At 42.5% G+C, this 23,066-nt stretch overlaps 1 protein-coding gene across 1 annotated transcript in view; it reads left to right on the forward strand.

Moving 5' to 3' along the window:
• The window catches only part of brsk2b (BR serine/threonine kinase 2b), a gene marked incomplete at its 3' end in the record, with an annotated part of 139,153 nt that overhangs the window by 74,434 nt on the left and 41,653 nt on the right, over positions 1–23,066 (forward strand). The window contains exons 3-7 of the mRNA XM_080762330.1: positions 11,351–11,436; positions 15,723–15,863; positions 18,055–18,171; positions 21,413–21,446; positions 21,883–21,951. Of these exons, the coding sequence (XP_080618456.1) occupies positions 11,351–11,436; positions 15,723–15,863; positions 18,055–18,171; positions 21,413–21,446; positions 21,883–21,951 (447 nt within the window). The remainder of the gene's footprint in view (positions 1–11,350; positions 11,437–15,722; positions 15,864–18,054; positions 18,172–21,412; positions 21,447–21,882; positions 21,952–23,066) is intronic.

Here is a 23,066-nt window from a genome sequence, read left to right on the forward strand (position 1 = left end):
GGATGTTCTAATTTATCACCCTTTGTGGCCTCTCCGCTCTGTATCGTGTTTCAATTAAATAGGGATTTGAACGTAGACGGCGCTCTTCGGCCCCCCTGAGTTGCTCCACATAATTCATTAACCCATTCTGACTGGGAACCCGTTTTGGTGTTAGCATCATGTTGTGCTTTAGCTATTTAAAAATAGCAGATCTACAAGCTCATAGCGCGCCACCGAGTGGCACGCTACGAGCTTGTAGGTCTGCTATTTTTGAAAATCGAAGAACGACTGACATTTTTAGAATCTGATCTCAGGTCAGAATGGGGTTAATCAGACCAGTGTGTGTCCAGTGGAAACCTCGTATGAATCTGATCTCAGGTCAGAATGGGTTAAGAGAAGCTACCACGCATGGAGCCGCTGACTTTAAGGCATGCAGGCGAGGGGGGACTATTGACACCAGTCAGTACACTTAAGCCCCAGCAGCTCAGTAACAGATTGCCATCAGGTAATCTTGACCATGAGATAATGGGGCTGCTGCGGCTCAGGAGGTAGAGCAGGTCGTCCAATGATCCATGGGTCGGCGGTTCGAAATCCCGGGCTCCTCCTCCTCCTGTCTACATGTCGAAGTGTCCTTGAGCAAAGACACTGAACACCCAAATTGCTCCCGATGTGCTGGTTGGTAGGCTACCTTGCATGGCTTCCGCCGCAATCGGTGTGTGTGTGTGTGTGTGTGTGTGTGTGTGTGTGTGTGTGTGTGTGTGAATGGGTGAATGTAATGCACAATCTAAGCGCCATGGATAAAGGCGCTATATAAATGCACCATTTAACATTTATAATGGGTCTAGTAGGACTATAGTAAATAATTAAATCGCTATATGTTTTTGTAAATAAAGACGTATTTAGCCCCATGTTCGAATGCCCCCGCGCCCCCCCCTCCCCCCCTGTCAAAAATAGCTAAAATCGCTAAAACAAAAGAAAGCAGCAAATGAAAAAGAATGAACACTCTCATCTTTTTACTTTCTCTAATAACAATAACCTAAAACATGGACCTTGGTTGAAAAACTACAAAAGTTGTCCTAACCCATTTTTGGGGCGGGAACCCCTTTTGGTGTTAGCATTATGTTATGCTTTAGCTATTGAAAAATAGCAGATCTACAAGCTCATCATACGAGCTTGTAGGTCTGCTATTTTTGAAAAATCGAAGAACGACTGACATAGCTTTCTCAGAAAACTGTCAGGATGTAGAAGACATTCTTATAATCTGATCTCAGGTCAAAATGGGTTACCCATAGTAAATGTTGCATTCAGGGTCTGGAAAGGGCAGTTGTTTTACAGACGCGGGTAAAAGGGCAGGGGGGGGGGGGCTTCAAGCCCCCTTTGATGTCTATGTGTTTCACGTCCCTGGAAAGCACTGTTCTTGATGGCCGTGTGGTATAAAACGACAAGGTGGAAGACTCTTCCGTCGATGGAAAGGTCATGTTGTTCAGTCTCATTTTGTCACCAACACTTATACACCCTGTCAAAGTCGTTCACTTCATTAACACGCTCACTAACACTGACTCATTCTGGTGGCGGGAGCTAGTGGGAACCCCTTTGGGTGTTTCATTTCAAGCATTTACGTTATACTTTAGCTATTGAAAAAAATAGCAGATCTACAAGCTCGTAGCGCGGCACTCGGTGCCGCGCTACGAGCTTGTAGATCTGCTATTTTTAGCGCGGCACCGAGTGCCGCGCTACGAGCTTGTAGATCTGCTATTTTTTTTTTTTATCGTGCCGCAAATCTTTGAGTATATATTATTTTTTAGAGTGAACGTTTTTAACTCAAATCTTTGCTTCTGGGAGGGGGGGGGGGGTCCCTGGAACGACATATTTTCAGATGGGGGTCGGCGGCCAATTACATATCATTCTTGGGGTCCTTGACATGAAATATTGAGCACCACTGATGTAGAAAATATATCAGAAAAATGATTTAGAAGACATTTTTTTAAATTTCGACGTCAGGCCTAAATGGGCCTAATATACACAATACAGGAATGATCACCATTGTGTTGATAATGGCTCATAACACGTTACTGTAAATGGGTGAAATGACAGGGTATACAAGGCCCACAGACATTCCAGATTTTGTATTTATTGACCATTCAAAATGATGTTTTCGTGAATAATATGCTTTTTATTTGTGTGTGTGTGTGTGTGTCGCCTATTGACCAATCAGCTGTGATAGATGTTGGGAAATTAAAGACTTCCTGCGGGAGTCCAGAAGGGGGAGGGGGGGGGGAGGGAGAGAGAGAGAGAGAGAGAGAGAGAGAGAGAGAGAGAGAGAGAGACTTTATGAGCCCATTATCTCCAGTGAGACCCTTGTTAACTCACCACAGGTGTGTGAGATCATCATCATATGTACTGTACACTACACCTCATGGGGGCTATCATGTACAGCACAGTATATGCAAAGCAATACGCTTCCCTAGACCACGCACACAGTGAGGACCCACACGCCACACGGGGGGTCCTTGAACTTGAAATGTCACGTTATACCGATGTGGTGTATATATATGGATGGTCTTCCATATACCTCTACCAAAGTGTGGTTGTGCTTTATCCCATTCTGACCTGAGATCAGATTCATACGAGGTTTCCACTGGACACACACTGGTCTGATTAACCCATTCTGACCTGAGATCAGATTCTAAAAATGTCAGTCGTTCTTCGATTTTTCAAAAAATAGCAGACCTACAAGCTCGTAGCGCGCCACTCGGTGGCGCGCTATGAGCTTGTAGATCTGCTATTTTTCAATAGCTAAAGCATAACATGATGCTAACACCAAAATGGGTTCCCGTTCAGAATGGGTTATACAAACCTCATCGGTAAGAGACTGAGACAAGTAAAAAAAAATAATAATAATAATAATGCTTGAATGCTCTGCCTATTGTAAAGAAAAGCTCATATCCATTTACAGTTGTGATTTGTGTCATTTGCTGGCTTTTTGATTGAGCAATTGGCATGATAATTCGTTTTTTTTTGCATTTGAGTTATGCCAATGAGTATATGCCGGTAATTAAGTCATTTGTTTTATCCCATTCTGAACGGGAACCCATTTTGGTGCTAGCATCATGTTATGCTTTAGCTATTGAAAAATAGCAGATCTACAAGCTCATAGCGCGCCACCGAGTGGCGCGCTACGAGCTTGTATAGGTCTGCTATTTTTTTAAGAATCGAAGAGCGACTGACATTTTTAGAATCTTATCTCAGGTCAGAATGGGTTAATCAGACCAGTGTGTGTCCAGTGGAAACCTCGTATGAATCTGATCTCGGGTCAGAATGGGTTAAGGACGTGCGGGAAATGATTTAGCGTCTTGTGTAGTGCAGGCGAGGCAGGGCAACCGCCATGCGTGAGATGTCGAGACACTTCGATGAAATACTAAACCGACACAATGAGAGAATGTAAAAGAGTAATAATGATTATTCTGACGTGGTTTGTTCCACCACCAACGGTATAAACATGTATTCCTCTTGTGAATTGAACCTATACAAGCAATAGAAATAAGGTCCTCATGGGCACAATTAGGTTATACAAGATATACATACGACTGCACACTGTATATAAGTGTGTCATTATAAACTCATTGTTATACACGCATTGCATCTCGATTTTAAATTAAAATGCTATACATCTATACACTCCATGTTTTGTTATGTGTCTAGTTTAGCGTTCTTTTTGATTGGTTAGTGTAGCCTATATACAACACAGAAAATGTAAGTGCATTGTAGTGTATGCATTCTGACTCTACACAGTACTGCAGTGTTGTTTTCGTCGACTAAAACAAAGACGACCTTTTTCCACTGACGAAAACTAAATGGAAACTAAATAAAAACTAAGCTATGACACGACTAAATCTGAGACTAAATATACTGGCAATTTCGTCGACAAATAAAAACTAGACTAAAATGTTAGGAAGGGACTAGTGGAGCAGAGATCCAGTATAAGTCATTTTACAATTAGTTGCATGCTGAAAATAGCCGATCTATAAGGTCACAACATGTCGCGCTGCGACGCGTTGTGAGCTTGTAGATCGGCTATTTTCAGCAAGTGTAAAAAGCTCTGACACTTATTTCAGACATGCTCTAGTATGTGAAGAGTTTGCCCGTTAACCCATTTTTGAGTTTGCGCGATGGATGGCAGGCTCTCAGTCAAATCTGGTCGCATATATGAAATGTAAATGAATTGCATTTTATAGCGCTTTTCCAAGTGCTTTACAACGGTTCATTCATTCATACATTGGGAGGTGAAGCGGCGAACAGTCGACGTCAGCGTCCTCACTTCCCACATTCACACACCGACGGTGGGCGAGCACACACCGACCGACTCATTGGAGGCAGTGTAGGGTTCAGCTTCTTGCCCAAGGACACTTCGACATGTGGACAGGAGGAGGAGGAGCCGGGATTCGAACCGCCGACCCAGTGATACATGTCATTATTATATTATAGTATTTGTTTAATGTATTTGCTTACATACATGTACAGTATGCGTGTGAAAAAGCTAATTAATTAAGACAGATTCCATGCCAGGGGATCTCGTGTGTTAATTGCGTTGGGCACGCGGAGAGAAGGCGGTGATAATTGAGGTGACTAATAGACAAACAAAGACCGGTTGGATTTGTTCCTGAAATTGATGTCAACCCTGGACGACAGCGGACCGCTGCTACAGGCTTGCAATTAAAAGCTAGTCTGTGAAGAGACACCTATAAGCTAACAACGCATGCCTCTGGGAACAGTCCCCGATGCCATGGTTACTTGATTGAATCGTATAAAGGTTTACATGCTGCATGCACGCAAACGTGCACGGAGAATAGAGACGATAAGAAGCCCTTGTATCACTTTAACTATCTCGTACGCACGCACGCACGGACGCGTATGCATGTTGTGTGACAGTGTGACTGCGTTTCCTACTAAGTAGTTCTTTATTACTATGAATTAATGCACCATATGGGTCATAATAGGGTCGTAATAGATGTTTTTGTTGTTGATGGCAAGGCCAGGGTGGTCTATTTTCCTTGTACATGTGCTTAATTACACTGTACGGAGGAGTATACGCTGTGTGTGCCAGACAATGACAAACAGAATAATTAGATGTCACAGCGTTGGGAGAATCCTGTGTGTTGCTGGGTTGTAAATGCGATCACAGAACATTCCTTAGTGCTAATTCATTCCTTAGTGGTAAATGGTGCATTTCTTAATGGTGCATTTATATATAGCGCCTTTATCCAAGGCGCTTTACATAGATTGTGCATTCCATTCACACACACATTCTCACAGACGGCGGCGGAAACCATGCAAGGCACCAACCAGCACATCGGGAGCAATCAGGGGTTCAGAGTCTTGCTCAAGGACACTTCGACACTAACTCTGGGGGAGCCCACACAGGGTTCGAACTGGCAACCTTGCGGTTACCATCCAGCCACTCTACCCCTGAGCCAATTTGAACCAAATATACCTGCGAAAGTCCATTTGCCATGTTATTGTGCACCAGCGTCCTACACACAGGCAAAACGATCAGTTCTTTTAACCACATAAACCCTATATACTTGGTTGAGCAGAGCCCCTCAGGGCTATAGTGACTCTTTCTTTGCTCTACAACGTCAAATATCTTCGCTGAGAACGAATAATTATGTCATGAGAAAAACTAGGGAGAATAGGTTTGCCAGGTAGCAGAAAGAAAAACTAAAATAGCAACGTGAAGTTTATGATGAGTGATTGCAGATTGCCAGTGTTTGGTCGGTTGGTAGTACGGTTGTGTTTGCGATGTGTGACTAAAAAGTTACTTTGAGTACCATGTCAAGCTTATCTATAATTAAAGCAAATAATGCTACTGCAGCTGGTTATTGGTTTTTTTGAAGTGATCCCGCGGGGGGTCAAATGACTTCTCTTGCATTTGACCCGTCCATATTAGAGCGGCGTGCAGCCGCGCGGTGGAGCACTATAGGGAGCAGTCGGAGGTTAACCCATTCTGACCTGAGATCAGATTCATACGAGGTTTCCACTGGTGACCACTCGATTTTTCAAAAAACTGCAGACCTACAAGCCCGAGCTTGTAGATCTGCTATATTTTTCAATAGCTAAAGCATAACATGATGCTATAACACCAAAATGGGTTCCCGTTCAGAATGGGTTAAGTGTACTTGCTCAGGGACACTTCAACACCGAGCTGGAGGAAACCGGGACGGCCGCAGCTCGATCTGTCTCTTCCTAAACAAAGCAATAGCCTCTCTCTCTCTCTCTCTGTACAGTGCAGCTAAAACAGATCAATGCTGTTGAGAGAGCTCTCAGCATTGATAACGTTGTTGGAACTCAGCCGGGCCCGTGCTACGGTATGCTGCAGTTTTGTTATACTGTAATGGGAATCCTTATAGAATGTATTCCCTTCGGCCGGCCGCAACCTCGGCTATAGAGTTGGGAACGCCTCGGGAAGGACTGAGATACCATTTCACATTTTCCTTCTCCTTTCCTGGGACCCTCGGACATCGTGTGCGGGCACAGGGTGGGGAGTCTGCATGCATGCAGAGACTCGCATGTCTGAAGTAAAAATGAGACGGAAGCATAGCGTGTGCTTAAAGGGACACTTCACCCTTTTTGCAAAAAAAGATATATGTTAATGACGTTTAGGAGCTTTAGAACACTTTCCTGGGGGTCTTTATGTGTGTAATGTGTGGTTTTAGATATTTTAGATTGTAGCAGTGAGCCTGTTGTCTCTGATGTCATGGACACTGGGCTCACTTCCTTCCTGGACTACATGTTGTCTCAGTAAGACAGCTCTCCCCCCTATCCACAAGGAGGAGCAGTGCACCAAAGAACTATGGGAATTGTAGTCCAGGAAGGTAGTGAGACCAGTGTCCATGACATCAGAGACAACAGGCTCACTGCTACAATCTAAAATATCTAAAACCACATATTACACACATAAATACCCCCAGGAAAGTGATCTAAAGCTTCTAAACGTCATTAACATATGTTTTTTTGCAAAAAGGGTGAAGTGTCCCTTTAAGCCATTTTGACCTGGGAACGATTCTACAAAATAATGTCTTCTAAATCCTGACAGTTTTCTGAAAATAACCCTATATGTTTCTATGTCAGTTGTTCTCAAACACTTTCATGTCAAGGACCCCCAAGATTATATGTAATTGACCCCCATCTGAAAATATGTTGTTCCATGGGACCCCCCCCCCAATAGAAGCAAAGATTTGAATTAAAAAACACACTTGAAAACATGTTTTCACGATTTTTCCAAAAAATAGCAGACCTAGAAGCTCGTAGCGCGCCACTCGGTGGCGCGCTACGAGCTTGTAGATCTGCTATTTTTCAACAGCTAAATTATAACATAATAATGTATCTAACACCAAAAAATTGGTTAAATTCATATTTTCAGATGTAAAAAAATGTCTGAGACGATAGAATAGATGGTGATGGACGATGATGGTCATGGAAAGGGGAAACCTCCTGAAAGCTCCATGCGGGCCCAAAGATAATCAACTTCAAAATCTTGAAGTTCTTTATAGTATACAGTACAGGTTTTTCAATCTTTTTTCATATCAAGGCCCCACGTATTCATTTGGCATTTGAGCCACGGACGGACGGACCACCATTTTGATGAAGCAATGAGCCTCTGCAAGAGGTCTCCGGTTATATACTATGGATTTTTATAACGGGTGAGATGCGAGTGTCTCCAGCCCTCTCACCCATTATAAAATCCACGGTACAGTATAAGCTATGGGGCCTCGCGTGGCTTATTGCTTTTCTAAAAAAACGGTTACACACATATACTGTATAGCAATGAATATTAACCCATGTAGGCCTGACGAAAAAATCTATTTTTTTAAAAATGTATTTTCTTTCTGAAAAACCTCATGTTTCTTTATCAGTGGTTCTCGATATTTCATGTCAAGGACCTCGAAACATTATCTGTAATGGTGGCCGCCGACCCCCCCATCTGAAAATATGTTGTTCCAGGGACCTCCTCAGAAGCAAATTTTTTTGAGTTCAAAACCTTTCGCTGTGAAAGAATATATATTCAAAGATTTACGCCACATTTTCACGATTTCCCCCAAAAAATAGCAGACCTACAAGCTCATAGCGCGCCACTCGGTGCCGCCGCGCTATGAGCTTGTAGATCTGCTATTTTTCAATAGCTAAAGAATAACATAATGCTTTAAAACACCAAAACGGGTTCCCGTTCAGAATGGATTAACCTCAAAACTATTAAATTCACAAAAGTAGCTACACGTTTTTTTTTTTTTTTTTAGTCAGCCAGTGTGACGGGTGGAATAGGAGGCGCTTGATGTCTTTATACGAGGCCACCCGGAGCCACACATTCACAGTCATTATGAGGTGCTTAGACGCCCCGCACGGCAGGGGCTTGTAAGGCAAATCGAGCGCTCCCCTTCCCCAGTACAGCTATACAGAGCTGCATGGGATCAGCTGGGAATGATAGAAAGTGATGAAAAATGATGAAAGGGGTGGATTATCGGTCACGTGGGCGGTATAACCAGCCAAGTATTGGGACTAACCGTTTTAGAATGAGATTTATATAGCATTCCCAAAAACTGAAGAAAGATTTTGATGCTGTATTGAGAAAACAGGCCAAACGTTGATCGAAATAACACAATATTTTTGCACGCTCTAATTGTGTATAGACTTCTTGTAAATTAATTGAGTCATGCAGATGTTTAACAATAATTTAACGGGTCCATTTGGTTTCATTTTACACTCCCTCAACGACCACTCCTGTCCTATAGTACAGTGCGGTTCCCAAACTTTTTTCATGTCAAGGACCCCCAAAAATTCACACTATAAATGGCCTGCGGACCCCCATTTGAAAGGATATGCCAGGAATATGCAGGGATTCTCAACCCCGTTTAATTTCAAGGACCCCCAGTTCAGGCATTAGGCTACGGACCCCCCCTTTAATAACATTTCTATCTCTGGGACCCCCACATTTATATTATAAAATGAATTCTAATTTAACTCTGAGAGCGTATTCAAATGCAACCAAGTGTAAAAATGACTTATACTGGATCTCTTGTACACCATAGTCCCTTCCTAACATTTTAGTTAAATTTTTATTCATTTGACGAAATTGTCAATTATATTTAGTCTTAGTTTTAGTCATCATAGCTGAGTTTTTATTTAGAAAAAAGGTAGTCGAGGAACATTTTTCGTCATAAGTATTAGTCGACGAAAACAACACTGGTGATGGGGAATGCTCGCCCCGGGCAAATCAATAGAATTTAGGATTAGTTTGATTAGCTGCAGCCTAGAGATTCCCACAGCTGGGGCCTCTCATTGATTGGGACAGTGAGTTGTTCCTGGAGGCGGCATGACATGACGTCAAATCAATGTGTGCGATTGTTTCACAACTTTTGCCTTGATTTCAATTAATGAATGCTTATTTGAGAAAAAAAATAAAAATGGCAGATCTACGTGCTCACAATGCGTCAAAAAATATATCAATTTAACTTTTTCTTCTCGTCAATTTTTGATATTATGAGAAGAAGAAAAATATTGTAGTGATTACGATTATGGTTGAATGGAGGATTACCGTCTGTTCCTCTTAGCCCATTCTGAAAGGGACTTTGGCTATTTTTCAATAGCCAAAGTATAACATCATATGTTATACTTTGGCTATTAAAAAATAGCAGCTCCTACAAGCCCAGAACTTGTAGTTCTGCTATTTCTGAAAAATCGTGAAAATGTGGCACAAAATCTTTGAATATATAAATTCGTTCAGAGCGAACGTTTTTTTAACTCAAATCTTTGCTTCTGGGAGGGGGTCCTAGCTGGAACAACATATTTTCAGATGGGGGTTGGCAGCCAAATACATAATAATTCTATCGGTCCTAGAATGATATACATAATTATATACATAATTACAGTAGTTGACGTTAAGCAGTGCGTAATGCTTGTGTGTGTGTGTGTGTGTGTGTGTGTGTGTGTGTGCACGCAGAACATTGAGACGACGCCCCGGGAATCGAACCCGGGGTCTCCCGTGTATAGGAAAGCCAACATCTTTTAACCAAAGGGGAATTACCCCTTCATGCCGCGAGCGATATTAAGCTTTTTGGACATCAAAGAGAGAGGCTCTGCTGCTGCTATGTGGGGGTGTGTGTGTGTGGGGCGGGGGGGGGGGGGGGTCCTGGAGCCTGATTGGCTCTGACTAATGACAGCGAGCGGCCTGCTGTGCGGCATCACACGGCCAACTTGCCGGAGTCACAACAGAGTCCCCCCTTTTGCGTGTGTGACGGGTTGGTGAGCAGGCCTAACAGACCGGCTCCTTCTCCATATGGTCCAATAAGCTCCACGACGGCCTCTGTCCGCATCGCCATACAAACTGCTGCTGGGAGCAGTTGTAGATAGAACTTCATCATTCAAGGGTTTATACTGCCTATAAGTGCCAAGGCTTGCACGTACTGTATATACAGTATACTGTTGCTGCATGAGCACACGTTTCACCGTGACAGTTGTGTTGCTATATCCACTGGGTATTCAATATAGTTTAGTTTCAGTCACATTTTAGTCACCGTGAATGTTTTAGCGTTTTAGTCTATAGTTTTAGTATAGACTAAAACGTCATGAGATTTCAGTCGACTAAATCGACAGTTGATTTAGTCGACTGAAATCGTAATGGCAGATTTTTATACACTCGCTGAAAATAGCCGATCTACAAGCTCACAGCGCCGTCGCAGCGTATACTAGAGGGGCTGGCGGGTGTTTTGGGCGAAAACAGCCGGTGCGGTGGATCCTAAATCCTTTTCTTTTTGAGAATGCGAACGCGAACAGAACTATAAAAGCCTGGGTATATACCGAGGAGGCTATGCTGCAAAAACTGTCACTTTAGTATTTACACCGTTTTCTTGCGGCTCTGTATAGGAAATGCCTAAACGCCGTCCGTCTTACTCATTGCTTGACCTTTGTTTGCGTGAGCTAAACACTGAAATGAATATAAAAAATGACGTACAACATGTCTTTCTAGTGTGTGTGCGTGTGGCAATGCACAACCATACAATGAGCCACAAACATGGTCTCATCCCTTTCCCCCCAATGACGTAATTATACTATTGTAACGCAAAAAAACGCTACCAGAGCATCAAATCTCGTACCAACCGTCTCAGTGACAGTTTCTACCCCCTTTTGTCTTTTTCTTGCACTATAGATGTTTGTTTATGTCCTGTGTATGTAAGACTGAGAGTGCTCTGAGCAAAATAAATTTCATTGTATTTATACTCTGTATCTATACACATGACAAATAAACCTGAACCTGAACCTGAACCTAATATGTCCCTGTTTGTGTCTCTCTGTCCTGTCCCTCTCTTTCTCACCACAGGTGGAGCGAGAGATTGCCATCCTGAAACTCATAGAACATCCCCACGTCTTGAAGCTGCATGACGTCTACGAAAACAAGAAGTACCTGTAAGTCATATGAGTTATACTCTGTCCAAAGAGCTTAGAAGAACCTGCTATGTCCTCTGTGTGTCCTGTAAGTAGCCTTGCCGAGCCATGACGCCCATAGGGGCAGGAGCCTATCTCCTGTTTCTGTATAGCGTGAGGCAGCTTGATGTACAAGTACACCCCCTGGACATGACACTATAGTACTTACCCCCAATCCAACCCTTGATGCTGAGTGTCAAGCAGGGAGGCACTGGGTCGACATTTTTAGAGTCTTTGGTATGACCCGGCCGGGGATCGAACCCCGACCTCCCAGTCTCAGGGCGGACACTCTAACCAGAAGGCCACTGAGCTGTGTGTCCTGCAAGACTCCTTGCTACGAGCTTGTAGATCTGCTATTTTTCAATAGCTAAAGCTAACATAATGCTAACACCAAAAGGGGTTCCCAACCCAAAATGGGTTAATGCAATTTCGGAACTCGCCCCTGCGAGTTAATAGCAGATCTACAAGCTCGCTATGAGCTTGTAGATCTGCTATTTCTCAATGGCTAAATGTATAACATAATTCTTAAAACCCGAAAAGGGGTTCCCGCTCGCTCTGACGGCCAAGCTACACCAGGCAATTTTGCGCGTGTGCGTATGCGTTTACTGCGCGCGTACAGTGCGTTTGGATAGGACCAATATATGTCAATGATACCAGCTACACCAGACGCACGGATACCGCGGGCCATCCTATACGCATGCTCTAAAAATAGGATCGGTTCTAAAAATAAAAAAAAAGCAGTAATGCAATACAGTGAGGACACGAATAACAAAAAATGAAAAAATCAATTAAAAGCAAGGGTGTAGAAGAAGTGGGTCCTGAGCTGTGCTTTAGAAATGTCTACAGAGGCTGCCTGTCGAAGGTACAGTGGGAGCTTGTTCCACGCCGTCGGCCCGTAGAAGCAAAAAGCTGACATATAGAGGTCTCTTTTGTCCCTTTCTTGGCTGCTTGGATCTGGTGCCTATAATCATCACTATAGCATGCTCAAAGCAACCGGAGAAATCACAGCATGTCACACTTGCGACAAACTCAGATTTCACTACAAGTACAGATAAGCTCTCACTATACAGCGGAAGAAGAATCTGAAATATTATTATTACAAAAATATTATTCTTTATTATTAGTGTGTCGAATTTGAAGTCGGTGGGGCAAACGGTTCTCGGGTTACGTGCATTGCAAACATACACACACGCAGGCAGACACACACACACACACACACAGTCACACACACACACACACACACACACACACACACAGACGTGGCACATTTATAGTATAGGATAAGTTTTTGAACAGAGGGGACCTGTACAAGTCAAAAGCATGTTTTAATCACGCCATATTTTAACAATTCAACACACATTTAGTGGTATAACAAATGAAAAGGTCTCAACTGTTTACATATCGACCACTAGTTTTCCGTGACACACCATGACAACCATGTGGAACAATTAGAGATGCACTGGTGGTTTAACCCATTCTGACCTGAGATCAGATTCATACGAGGTTTCCACTGGACAACACACTGGTCTGATTAACCCATTCTGACCTGAGATCAGATTCTAAAAAATGTCAGTCGTTCTTCGATTTTTCAAAAAATAGCAGACCTATACAAGCTCGTAGCGTGCCACTCGGTGTCGCGCTATGAGCTTGTAGATCTGGTATTTTTCAATAGCTAAAGCATAACATGATGCTAAACACCAAAATGGGTTCCCGTTCAGAATGGGTCAATGTTGTGTTACACACCCACGGAGTCATCATCTCTTTGCTGCATGGGAACTTGGATCATAGCATGTATAATGTTTCATTCCTATGAGTCCCTTTTCCTCCCGCTAGCATGGAGCTTTAACCCATTCTGAACGGGAACCCATTTTGGTGTTAGCATCATGTTATGCTTTAGCTATTGAAAAATAGCAGATCTACAACAAGCTCGTAGCGCGCCACCGAGTGGCCACCGAGTGGCGCGCTACGAGCTTGTATAGGTCTGCTATTTTTGAAAAATCGAAGAACGACTGACATTTTTTATAGAATCTGATCTCGAGTCAGAATGGGTTAATCAGACCAGTGTGTGTGTCCAGTGGGAAACCTCGTATGAATCTGATCTCAGGTCAGAATGGGTTAATGTATATAGCCCGTGTTTTATTGTGTTCATTAATCCACGCAGTAGCCCGTGGGCCCCAGTGGCACAGCTTAATGTGCTGTTCAATAATTGATCAAGGCACTGCCGCCGACACGCGGACGGACGGAGAGTCGGGAATTTGTTTTCCTAATATTGCAACGAGGGGGGGGAAGTGGAGGGGAGGGGGGGGGAAGCGTTGTCGCGCTCGGAATATTATATACCACACTCACAAATCATATTCGAACGCGGCTCTAATTTAAATAGCTCTGACAGGTAAACGCTTGAGCAGACCCCTTAATCTGCGAATAAATCAGGAAGTGGGTGAAAAGGAGGAATTAACCCATTCTGACCGGGAACCCATTTTGGTGTTAGCATCATGTTATGCTTTACCTATTGAAAAATAGCAGATCTACAAGCTCATATCGCGCCACCGAGTGGCGCGATACGAGCTTGTAGGTCTGCTATTTTTGAAAAATTCGAAGAACGACTGACATTTTTAGAATCTGATCTCAGGTCAGAATGGGTTAATCAGACCAGTGTGTGTCCAATGGAAACCTCGTATGAATCTGATCTCAGGTCAGAATGGGTTAAAGGCGAGGAGGGGGTGGAAATCCCAGAAAAGTCAGTTTGCCTTTTTTTTATACACAGCCATGGGGATCAGTGCTGTCTGCAAGACGAATGGATTGGGGTATAGACGGAGGCAAGCTTTTTGACCACGGGTAGCCTATACATAATATTATATATAAATTATATAATACACCATGGTCGTTTTCTCTCTATGAACTGGATCAAAAACCCACGACGGCTATACAGTTAATGCCCTGCAGCTGGTGGAATGTTGCACATGGATCATTAGAAGCGTACAGAGAGATATACAGTATACATTAACACATTTTGACTTGGGAATGATTCCACAAAATGCCTTCTAAATCCTGACGGTTTTCTGAAAAACCCCATGTGTCTATGTCAGTGGTACTCAAACATTTTCATGTCAAGGATCCCCAAGATTATTAGTGATTATTAGTGAGTGGCGCGCTATACGAGCTTGTAGATCTGCTATTTTTCAATGGCTAAAGTATAACGTAATGCTTGAAAACACCAAAAGGGGCCGGTTCCCGCCCCGAATGGGTTAATCTAATGATGTTATCTGTGTTTAAATGCTTTCACAAATTCCTTAACTTCAATGTCCGAGAAGTCAAATGATTAAGCAAGGGAATATATATATATATATATATATATATACAATAAATTAATACAATGATTAAGCAAGGGAATAATGTATACAATAAATTAATAAAATGATTAAGCAAGGAATTATATATATATAATAAATTAATGAAATGATTACGCAAGGGTTACGTGGCTGCCGTGTTGGATAGGGTACACAGCCAAGCAGCGCGGCAGGTGCTCTGAGCCTTTGATTAGACAAAAATAACAGTCTGCTATTGAGGCTTATCCAGCGGTGTTGTTTTCGTCGACTAAAACTATAAGATGAAAAATGTTCGTCGACTACCTCTTTCCACTGACGAAAACTAAATAGAAACTACACGAAAACTAAGCTATGGTGACTAAAACTATATGATTAAATATACTGACAATTTTGTCAACAAATTAAATTATGTTTGTTTTGGTGGCTTTCGCCTTTATTGTTTATTATATGTTTTTATGGAGGGACAGACAGTAGGCTGACAGGAAATGGGGGAGAGAGATAGGAAAGGAAAGGTACTGTGTTTACCCTGCAGGGTAACTGGACTAAGCTCAAGAACTTGTTTACAGCCAGGCCCTGCTCATAGAACATTTCACGGTAGAGGTTCAATGCCTTGTCCGAGGGCACTTCAGCGGTGGTCATTTTTAACGTGCTGGTCCGGGGATATGAACTAGCGACCTTCCGATATCAAGCCCGCTCCGCAAACCGTTCGGCCACCGCTGCCTATGGGGGGGGTGACACGCAGTAAAGGCCGTCGGGATCGGCTCCCGATCGGGATCGGCTCCCGATCGGGATCGGGAGTCGAACCCGCCGGCTCACTGCCAGACTTGGACTATAACCAGCCAAGGTTGCCTGGACCGCTGAGCCACACGACCCCAGGCCTAATGCATGCGTCCCTATATTTGAAGGTGTTTTATTGACTTCTCTGCTTCCTTTTCCTCGCAGGTACCTGGTGCTGGAGCACGTGTCGGGGGGCGAGCTGTTCGACTACCTGGTGAAGAAAGGCCGGCTCACGCCCAAAGAGGCCAGGAAGTTCTTCCGACAGATCATCTCCGCCCTGGACTTCTGCCACAGTCACTCCATATGGTCAGTCACACACACACACACACACACACACACACACACACACACACACACACACACACACACACACACACACACACACACACACACACACACACATTCACTGTCATGATTTGTCACAACAACAAGAGCTGGCTTTGTCCGCGCCGTAAACGTCTTTAAATAAATACTTTCTGGAAAGTCTATGAGGAAAATGAACGGGATTTATTTTCCCGGGTCTCTCGAGGGGGGGGCGGGACTGCGACGCTCTATAGTAGAGCCTGTGTCAGTAGTTTTTGGCAGCACATTTTGATTTAAGTTTTTTAGTCTCTTGAATAGTTTTCATTTTAGTTTTTGTCACATTTTAGTCACCTGGAATGTTTTAGTGTTGGTCTAGTTTCAGTCGACTAAATATCATGATATTTTAGTCGACTAAATCTAGAGTTGATTTAGTCTAACAAAATGTATGTTGGCGGGCCTTGATGCCGTCGTAACGACTTAATCACGTAATGTTTTTTGTTTTTCACTTCGTCTATTTTCAACATGCAACCAAGTGTAAAGTGACTTATACTGGATCTCTTGTCCACTATAGTCCCTTCCTAACATTGCAGTCTAGTTTTTATTCGTTGACGAAATTGTCAACATAATAGCCTTATAGTTTTAGTCCTCGTAGCTTAGTTTTCACTTCGTTTCCATTTAGTTTTCGTCAGTGAAAAACCAGGTAGTCGACGAACATTCTCCGTCATAGTTTCGGGTCGGGTAGTATAACCGTATATTATACCGTAGTATAACCGTATATATAAGCGTATAACCGTAGTTGGTATGGGGGCACTGCTGCCCCATACCATATTCCACCCCGAAGTGAAAGATGTAGCGCTATGTGGATGGTACAGTATTTATAATCACAATATAAGCCTCTCACACATATATCATGCTTACATCCCCATTGGTTCTCTCTCATATAGTAAAAATGAATAAGGACCAGATGGTTTCAGCCTTTCTCATGAAGTGTTTATCTGCGAGCACACGGCAGTGACAAACCGTGTCTTGATTTTGACAAAGTGCATTGTCGGCATCTAATGACTCTGGAGGAGCCGTTGATTGCAGAAGAGATTTTGACAACAAGTCAAGACAACGCCTCCTAATATAGCCAAGCACTTCCTTTCATTTGAAGGTGCATCCGAGATTGCTTTATATACAAAGAAAAGCAATTTGAAAGATGAAAAGGCATATTATTAGTTGTTTTTGGCAGCAAAATGTTAGTTTTGCAGACCCTATATGCTGTAGCAGACCTGTTGTTGATCCTGGCAACAACGTGTGTGTTCCTCGCACCCCGTTTGCAAGGCCATTTAGTCATAGACTTTTATATAGTTTTAAATAGTTTTCATTTAGTTTTAGTCACCTGGAATGTTTTTTTTTTTTTTAACAATGTATTTATTTTCCTTTTTTACACACAAATGACAATACAAATATACAAAAAAAACAACAATGAACATTACAAGACAATTACTGATATAAAGAAAGCAGAACAACAATAACCAAAAAACAACAACAGCAGCACTACTCCTCTTCAGCTCCATCCATTAAATGTGACAAATTATTGTTCTTTATGTATCTTATAAAAACGGCCCCACACCTCCTGAAACATTTCTTTGTTTGTCCTTAAGAATGTATATTATGCAATATTTTCCAAAGGTAAACATAAAGACAATTCCCTGAACCACTGTGTAATACTTGGTCCGTCTGGCCTCTTCCAGGTCAATGCTATATCATTCTCTTATAGCTTGTAAAAGACAATGTTTTAGTGTTTAGTCTAGTTTTAGTCGACTAAATAGGTTATCGTACGATTTTAGTCGACTAAAATGTATTTCGGCGTTCCTTGATGCCGTCGTGTAATGACTGTTTTTTACACTTTGCTGAAAATAACCGATCTACAGTATAAGCTCACAACGTACGCGTCACCTCTTGAGGCAGCGGTGGCCGAACGGTTTGCGGAGCGGTCTTGATATCGGCAGGTCGCTAGTTCGTATCCCCGGAAACCGGCACGTTAAAATTACCACCGCTGAAGTGCCCTTGGACAAGGCATTGAACCTCTACCATGAAATGTTCTATGAGCAGGGCCTCATGGCTGTAAACAAGTTCTTGAGCTTAGTCCAGTTACCCTGAGTAAATATAGTACCTTTCCTTTCCTTTTTCTCTGTGTTCACTCCTACAGCCACAGAGATCTGAAGCCAGAGAACCTGCTGCTGGACGAGAAGAACAACATCAGGATAGCAGACTTTGGCATGGCGTCACTGCAGGTCGGCGACAGTCTACTGGAGACCAGCTGTGGGTGAGTTAATCAGGGACGTGGTGCACACCAAGGTTATAATAGTTTTGGGCTTTTTCATTATAGTTTAGTTTTAGTTCGTTTTGACATATTTTTTTCTAATTCAGTTAGTTTTAGTTAGTTTTTAGAGCGGGTTTGCTAGTTTTTATTTCGTTTTTATTTTGGTGAAATGCTTAGTTTTAGTTTAGTTTAGTTATAGTTATAGTTAAGTTATAGTTTTTTTCGTACTTTGGTTTATTTGTGGGTTAGGGTTAGCGTGGTGCTACATGCTGCCGTACGGTGCTGAAAACTGCCGTCAAACTTGTTGGAGAAATGAGGAAATGAATCGAATTAATTTAAAAGGATTATATTATAAATATCCGAAAGGCATATACAATATTGATAAAAACTAAAACTAAGGGTATTTTGTCTATAATTTCAGTTAGTTTTGAGGACACACAATACAGTTTCAGTTTAGTTATCATTTTTTAATGTATTTTTTATTAGTTTCAGTTAACTAAAATGTTTTTTTAATTCTAGTTTTCGTTTTTTAGTTAGTTTTAGTTAACTATTATAACCTTGGTGCACACATGGACATCAAAGGGGGCTTCTGCACCCTGCCCTTTTTACCCCGTCTGTAAAACAACTGCCCTTTCCAGGCCACCAATGAAGCGTTTACTACATGGTGAAAGAAATGCTAATGCCACTCCTCTCCTTTCCATGCCATGCCGGAAGGCAGCATTCAGGAGAATTGCGTTTTTTTCCCCCCGAAGTCTCCTGAACTTGAACACAGTATTATGTTTAGAAATCCATGTCGTGTACACACCACATCTCCACTAGCTTTATAAAATTATTTCTTTGTTGCCCAGATTGCCATGCATAAAACGCTTCTGAATGCACAACAAATAACCTTCCATAATATCCCACTAAACCGTGTCTTGTCAGTGTTTGTCTGATAACGAGCTAGCCTACTTAGCGCAGGGCCCGTGTGGGTCGCATGGAAAACGGTGCAGAATTTGAGACGTAAACAACACGGAGACAATCAGAAGTACTTCAACGCTGGCCAAAAACACTGTACAAAGCACAATAGGTCCTTCACATAAGAGTGGCCAAAGAACAAGGGCCGTGTTGTCACTGCGAAAAAAAATCCCTGGGTCTTTTGGAAAAGTGTCCATTCCACTATTGTCCTCTCTTATCTCAATGATGTGAATTGTTTTAATTAGGCGGCGGCATTAGATGAAATCGTAAAAAAAAAAATAATAATACCCCGCCCACCACCCCGTGTGAAGTATCGGCTACACTGACCCTTTTTACACAACCTTCCATCTAACGGAATTTATTAAATGTCACTCAGGCAACGACTGTGGACACCTTGCCCCCGGGCGATGGCATGAAAACCATGTTCCGGTATAATTAGTTTGCAGTTAGCAGTGGCTCTGACACAGCTATGTTTGACTAGTGCACAATTGACGGCGTTTGCATAATATTAGCATAATTAAATACAACAGCTGGCGATGATGGAGTGCGTGTTTACACGGGGGTTGTGTTTGCAGCACTGCGAGGATGCCGGCGTCCCCCCGACTATGTGTCACGTTTACCAGTGGTGGAAAAAAGTACTCAAGCGTTTTACTTGAGTAAAAGTACCGATACTGCAATTTAGAACTACTTCGTTACAAGTGAAAGTATACGGAATTGAAAATGTACTTGGGTAAAAGTACAAAAGTATCGGCGTCAAAATGTTCTTAAAGTACTAAAAGTAAAAGTACTCATATTGCAGAATGTCCCATTTACAAAGGCTATTGAAAATAGCCACTCAGGCATGAAGGGAGCATGAGTTAAGTCCGTTTGCTCTCCCCAGGTTGGCGGAGGGTGTGTAGAGCCCAGGATCACAGTAGATGATTGGCATAGGGGTGAAAAATGGGTTACAAAATCGTGGGATAAAAAATATATAAGATAAAAAAAGAAAATAGCCGATCTACAAGCTCACAATACGTCGCAACGCGATGCATTGTGCATTTCAAATGGCCGAAATAGGGTTGAAGTGGTTACTGTGTGTTACTATGTTTTCTAATCAAAATGAAGTAACTAGTAACTAAAGCTTTGAAATAATTGTAGTGGAGTAAAAGTACAAACTTTGCCTCTGAGATGTAGCAGTGGAGAGTAGAAGTAAAAGTACTGGACATTGGAAATGCTCAAGTAAAGTACAAATTTTACTTACTGTAAGTACAGTACTCCCTCCGTGCTCCCACTGTGTCAGAACGGCCATTCTTCTCTTCATAACACGGACAAAACAAATGGATCCATTAGTCACTTTAGGCTCATGTATTTATATCACACTGCTTGATTATTGAGAGCCGAATATGATTTGCACAATAAATCATTTTGTGCGACATATTATGCAGTTTATTAAAGGACCACTTCACCACTTTTCAACCTATCTTCATATAATAGATCCTCACTAATAATCATGATAAAATGGCACGATTCTTTTCCACTCAGTCTGTGTCTCACAGGAGGGCTGTGTGGGCAGTTCAGAAACCGTCCTCCAGTGACATCATCAATTAGGCAGATTTTCATTATCGTGAGAACGATGGCTTCCATTTTCGCATTGCAACTTTTCAGAACTAGAAAGCCTGCAGTTTCTATTAGCTTGTATTCCCCATCGATGATGTCACTGGTGGACGGGTTTCTGAACTGCCCACAGCCTTACCTATGAGACACAGTACCGAGTAGAAAAGAATTGCGCCATTTCTTTCATGATTATTAGTGAGGACCTACTATATGAAGATAGGTTGAAAAGTGGTGAAGTGGTCCTTTAACTTGCAGTGGGCAATATCTGATATGAATTGTATATCATTTAGCTCCCAGCTGAGAGACAGGGACAATCTCGCGGACACCCTGGTCGGGACAAAATGCCATCGATGTGCAAAATGGTTGATTGAAGTCAAGACAGGCCTTTTGATGTAAGCCACATCTATAGCTACACCAGACGTCAGGATAAGCAATGGGCTTAACATTATAATATGATATAAATGAACACTTCCAAAATGCATATGCTGTTGCTTTATGCGGCATTGGGATGCCATCGTCTTAAGGGCCTGCATTTAGGGCATTTCTTGTCACACAACAGTGTGTGTGTGTGTGTGTGTGTGTGTGTGTGTGTGTGTGTGTGTGTGTGCGCGTGCGCACTGCGCACGCGTGTGTGCGTTAGCATGTGTTGTGTCATGTGTCTTCTTGTCTCACAGTATAAATTCTCTTTTCACAGATCTCCACACTATGCTTGCCCAGAGGTCATCAGGGTAAGTGCACTCTCTTTATCTCTCTCTCTCTCTCTGTGTCTCTCTATCTCTCTCTCTCCGCTCCACTTTCTGTTTCATAATGGACGCCTCCAACCACATTCTTCTCCAAGAGTGGCTGTCTGTTAATGTGACTCCTTATTCCTCTCGGCTCTGTATTCAGCGAGTAGCGGTATGCACTTGTCTGTCATCACGTGTAAACGTCATCTTATAAAGTGATGCACGATGTTCCCAATGTGAAGTCACTGCAGTGTTTCATAAAGTTTATATATAAGACACGATTGTGCCGCAGTGAATGAATGTACTCCGGTACTAATAATGGGTTTAGTGAGTATGGACTATGGAGTCTCATCTTGTCTCTCTGTCTCTCTCTCTCTCTCTCTCTCTCTCTCTGTCTCTGTCTCTGTCTCTCTCTCTCTCTCGTTGCCTGGCCCTGCAGGGAGAGAAGTATGACGGAAGGAAAGCCGACGCGTGGAGCTGCGGAGTCATCCTGTTTGCACTTTTAGTGGTGAGTGACGGCGCTCGACCCGTTCTGACCTGAGATCAGATTATAACAGTGTCTTCTACATCCCGACAGTTTTCAATATTCATGTATATAAATAAATGCGGATCAGGTCCAGTTGATCTCGATTTTTGGCAAGAGGAAAATATCAAAGTGTCTATGAAAGAGGATTCATTTATTGGGGCACAGATTGCAGAAGCTTTCAGTCACACGAGGTAATGTCTATAGCTCAGCTTGAACAGTATGGCCAACGTGACATATATCTGCATTTCAATCTGTTGAAATGGGATGGTACAGTGGTGTCCCCTTCGTCTGTACCAGGCTGACTTCTATAGGTTTTGAAAGGTACCCTTCGTGTGAAAGGTACCTCTGGAAGCCACACCTCTGATGGGTGGGGTTTAGTCTTAAGGGGTGTGGGACACCACTGTAATTGGTTGTTGAAAAGTGCACGTTCAATGGCCGAGGAGGTTCTTGTGGATTAGTGCGATCACGTAAGGACAAACAAAAGTGCAACACTTCCTCATGGTGACTGAGAATGTCACCCAATCACTCAATATTGGACATTTTTCGGAGTCTCTCTCCACTTTACCATCATTTTATTATTTCCAGATTGTTTTCTTTTACAGAAATTGTGAGAGGATATGTTTTCTTTGCTATATTGTCCAGCTTGCTCCTATATGATGGTACACATCAATATACAGTACATATACCCTCTGTATACCTTTTCTCGAGTTGAATTTAGTCTTGATTGTAAAGTGTTTGTTGTCATTGTCTTTTTGTCCCCTATAAAAATCATGGATATTGACGTAATTGACATAATGAATCAAAAAAGCCATCATAACCTTTGACGTACATGACGTAAACATTTTATTCCCTATAATCGGGGGCTTAATGAGCAAAATGTAGCAACCTTTAGCTTGTTTGGCTAACGGCCGATGTAATCTACCTAAAACCGTCCGAAATCCTTGCGTGCACACACTCTTCTTGGTCTTTATGTGCATCGCTGTGTAATATGTGATATTTTTGGGGCTTGATTAGGGGCTTGACTTAGTTATTAAAATAAACGATGATAGCTTAGCATCCCGGACATCTGACTGTGTAACACAGTGGAGAAAACTAGC

The sequence above is a fragment of the Protomyctophum bolini genome (assembly GCF_963924005.1).
Source record: "Protomyctophum bolini genome assembly, chromosome: 1".
Classification (NCBI taxonomy): domain Eukaryota; kingdom Metazoa; phylum Chordata; class Actinopteri; order Myctophiformes; family Myctophidae; genus Protomyctophum; species Protomyctophum bolini.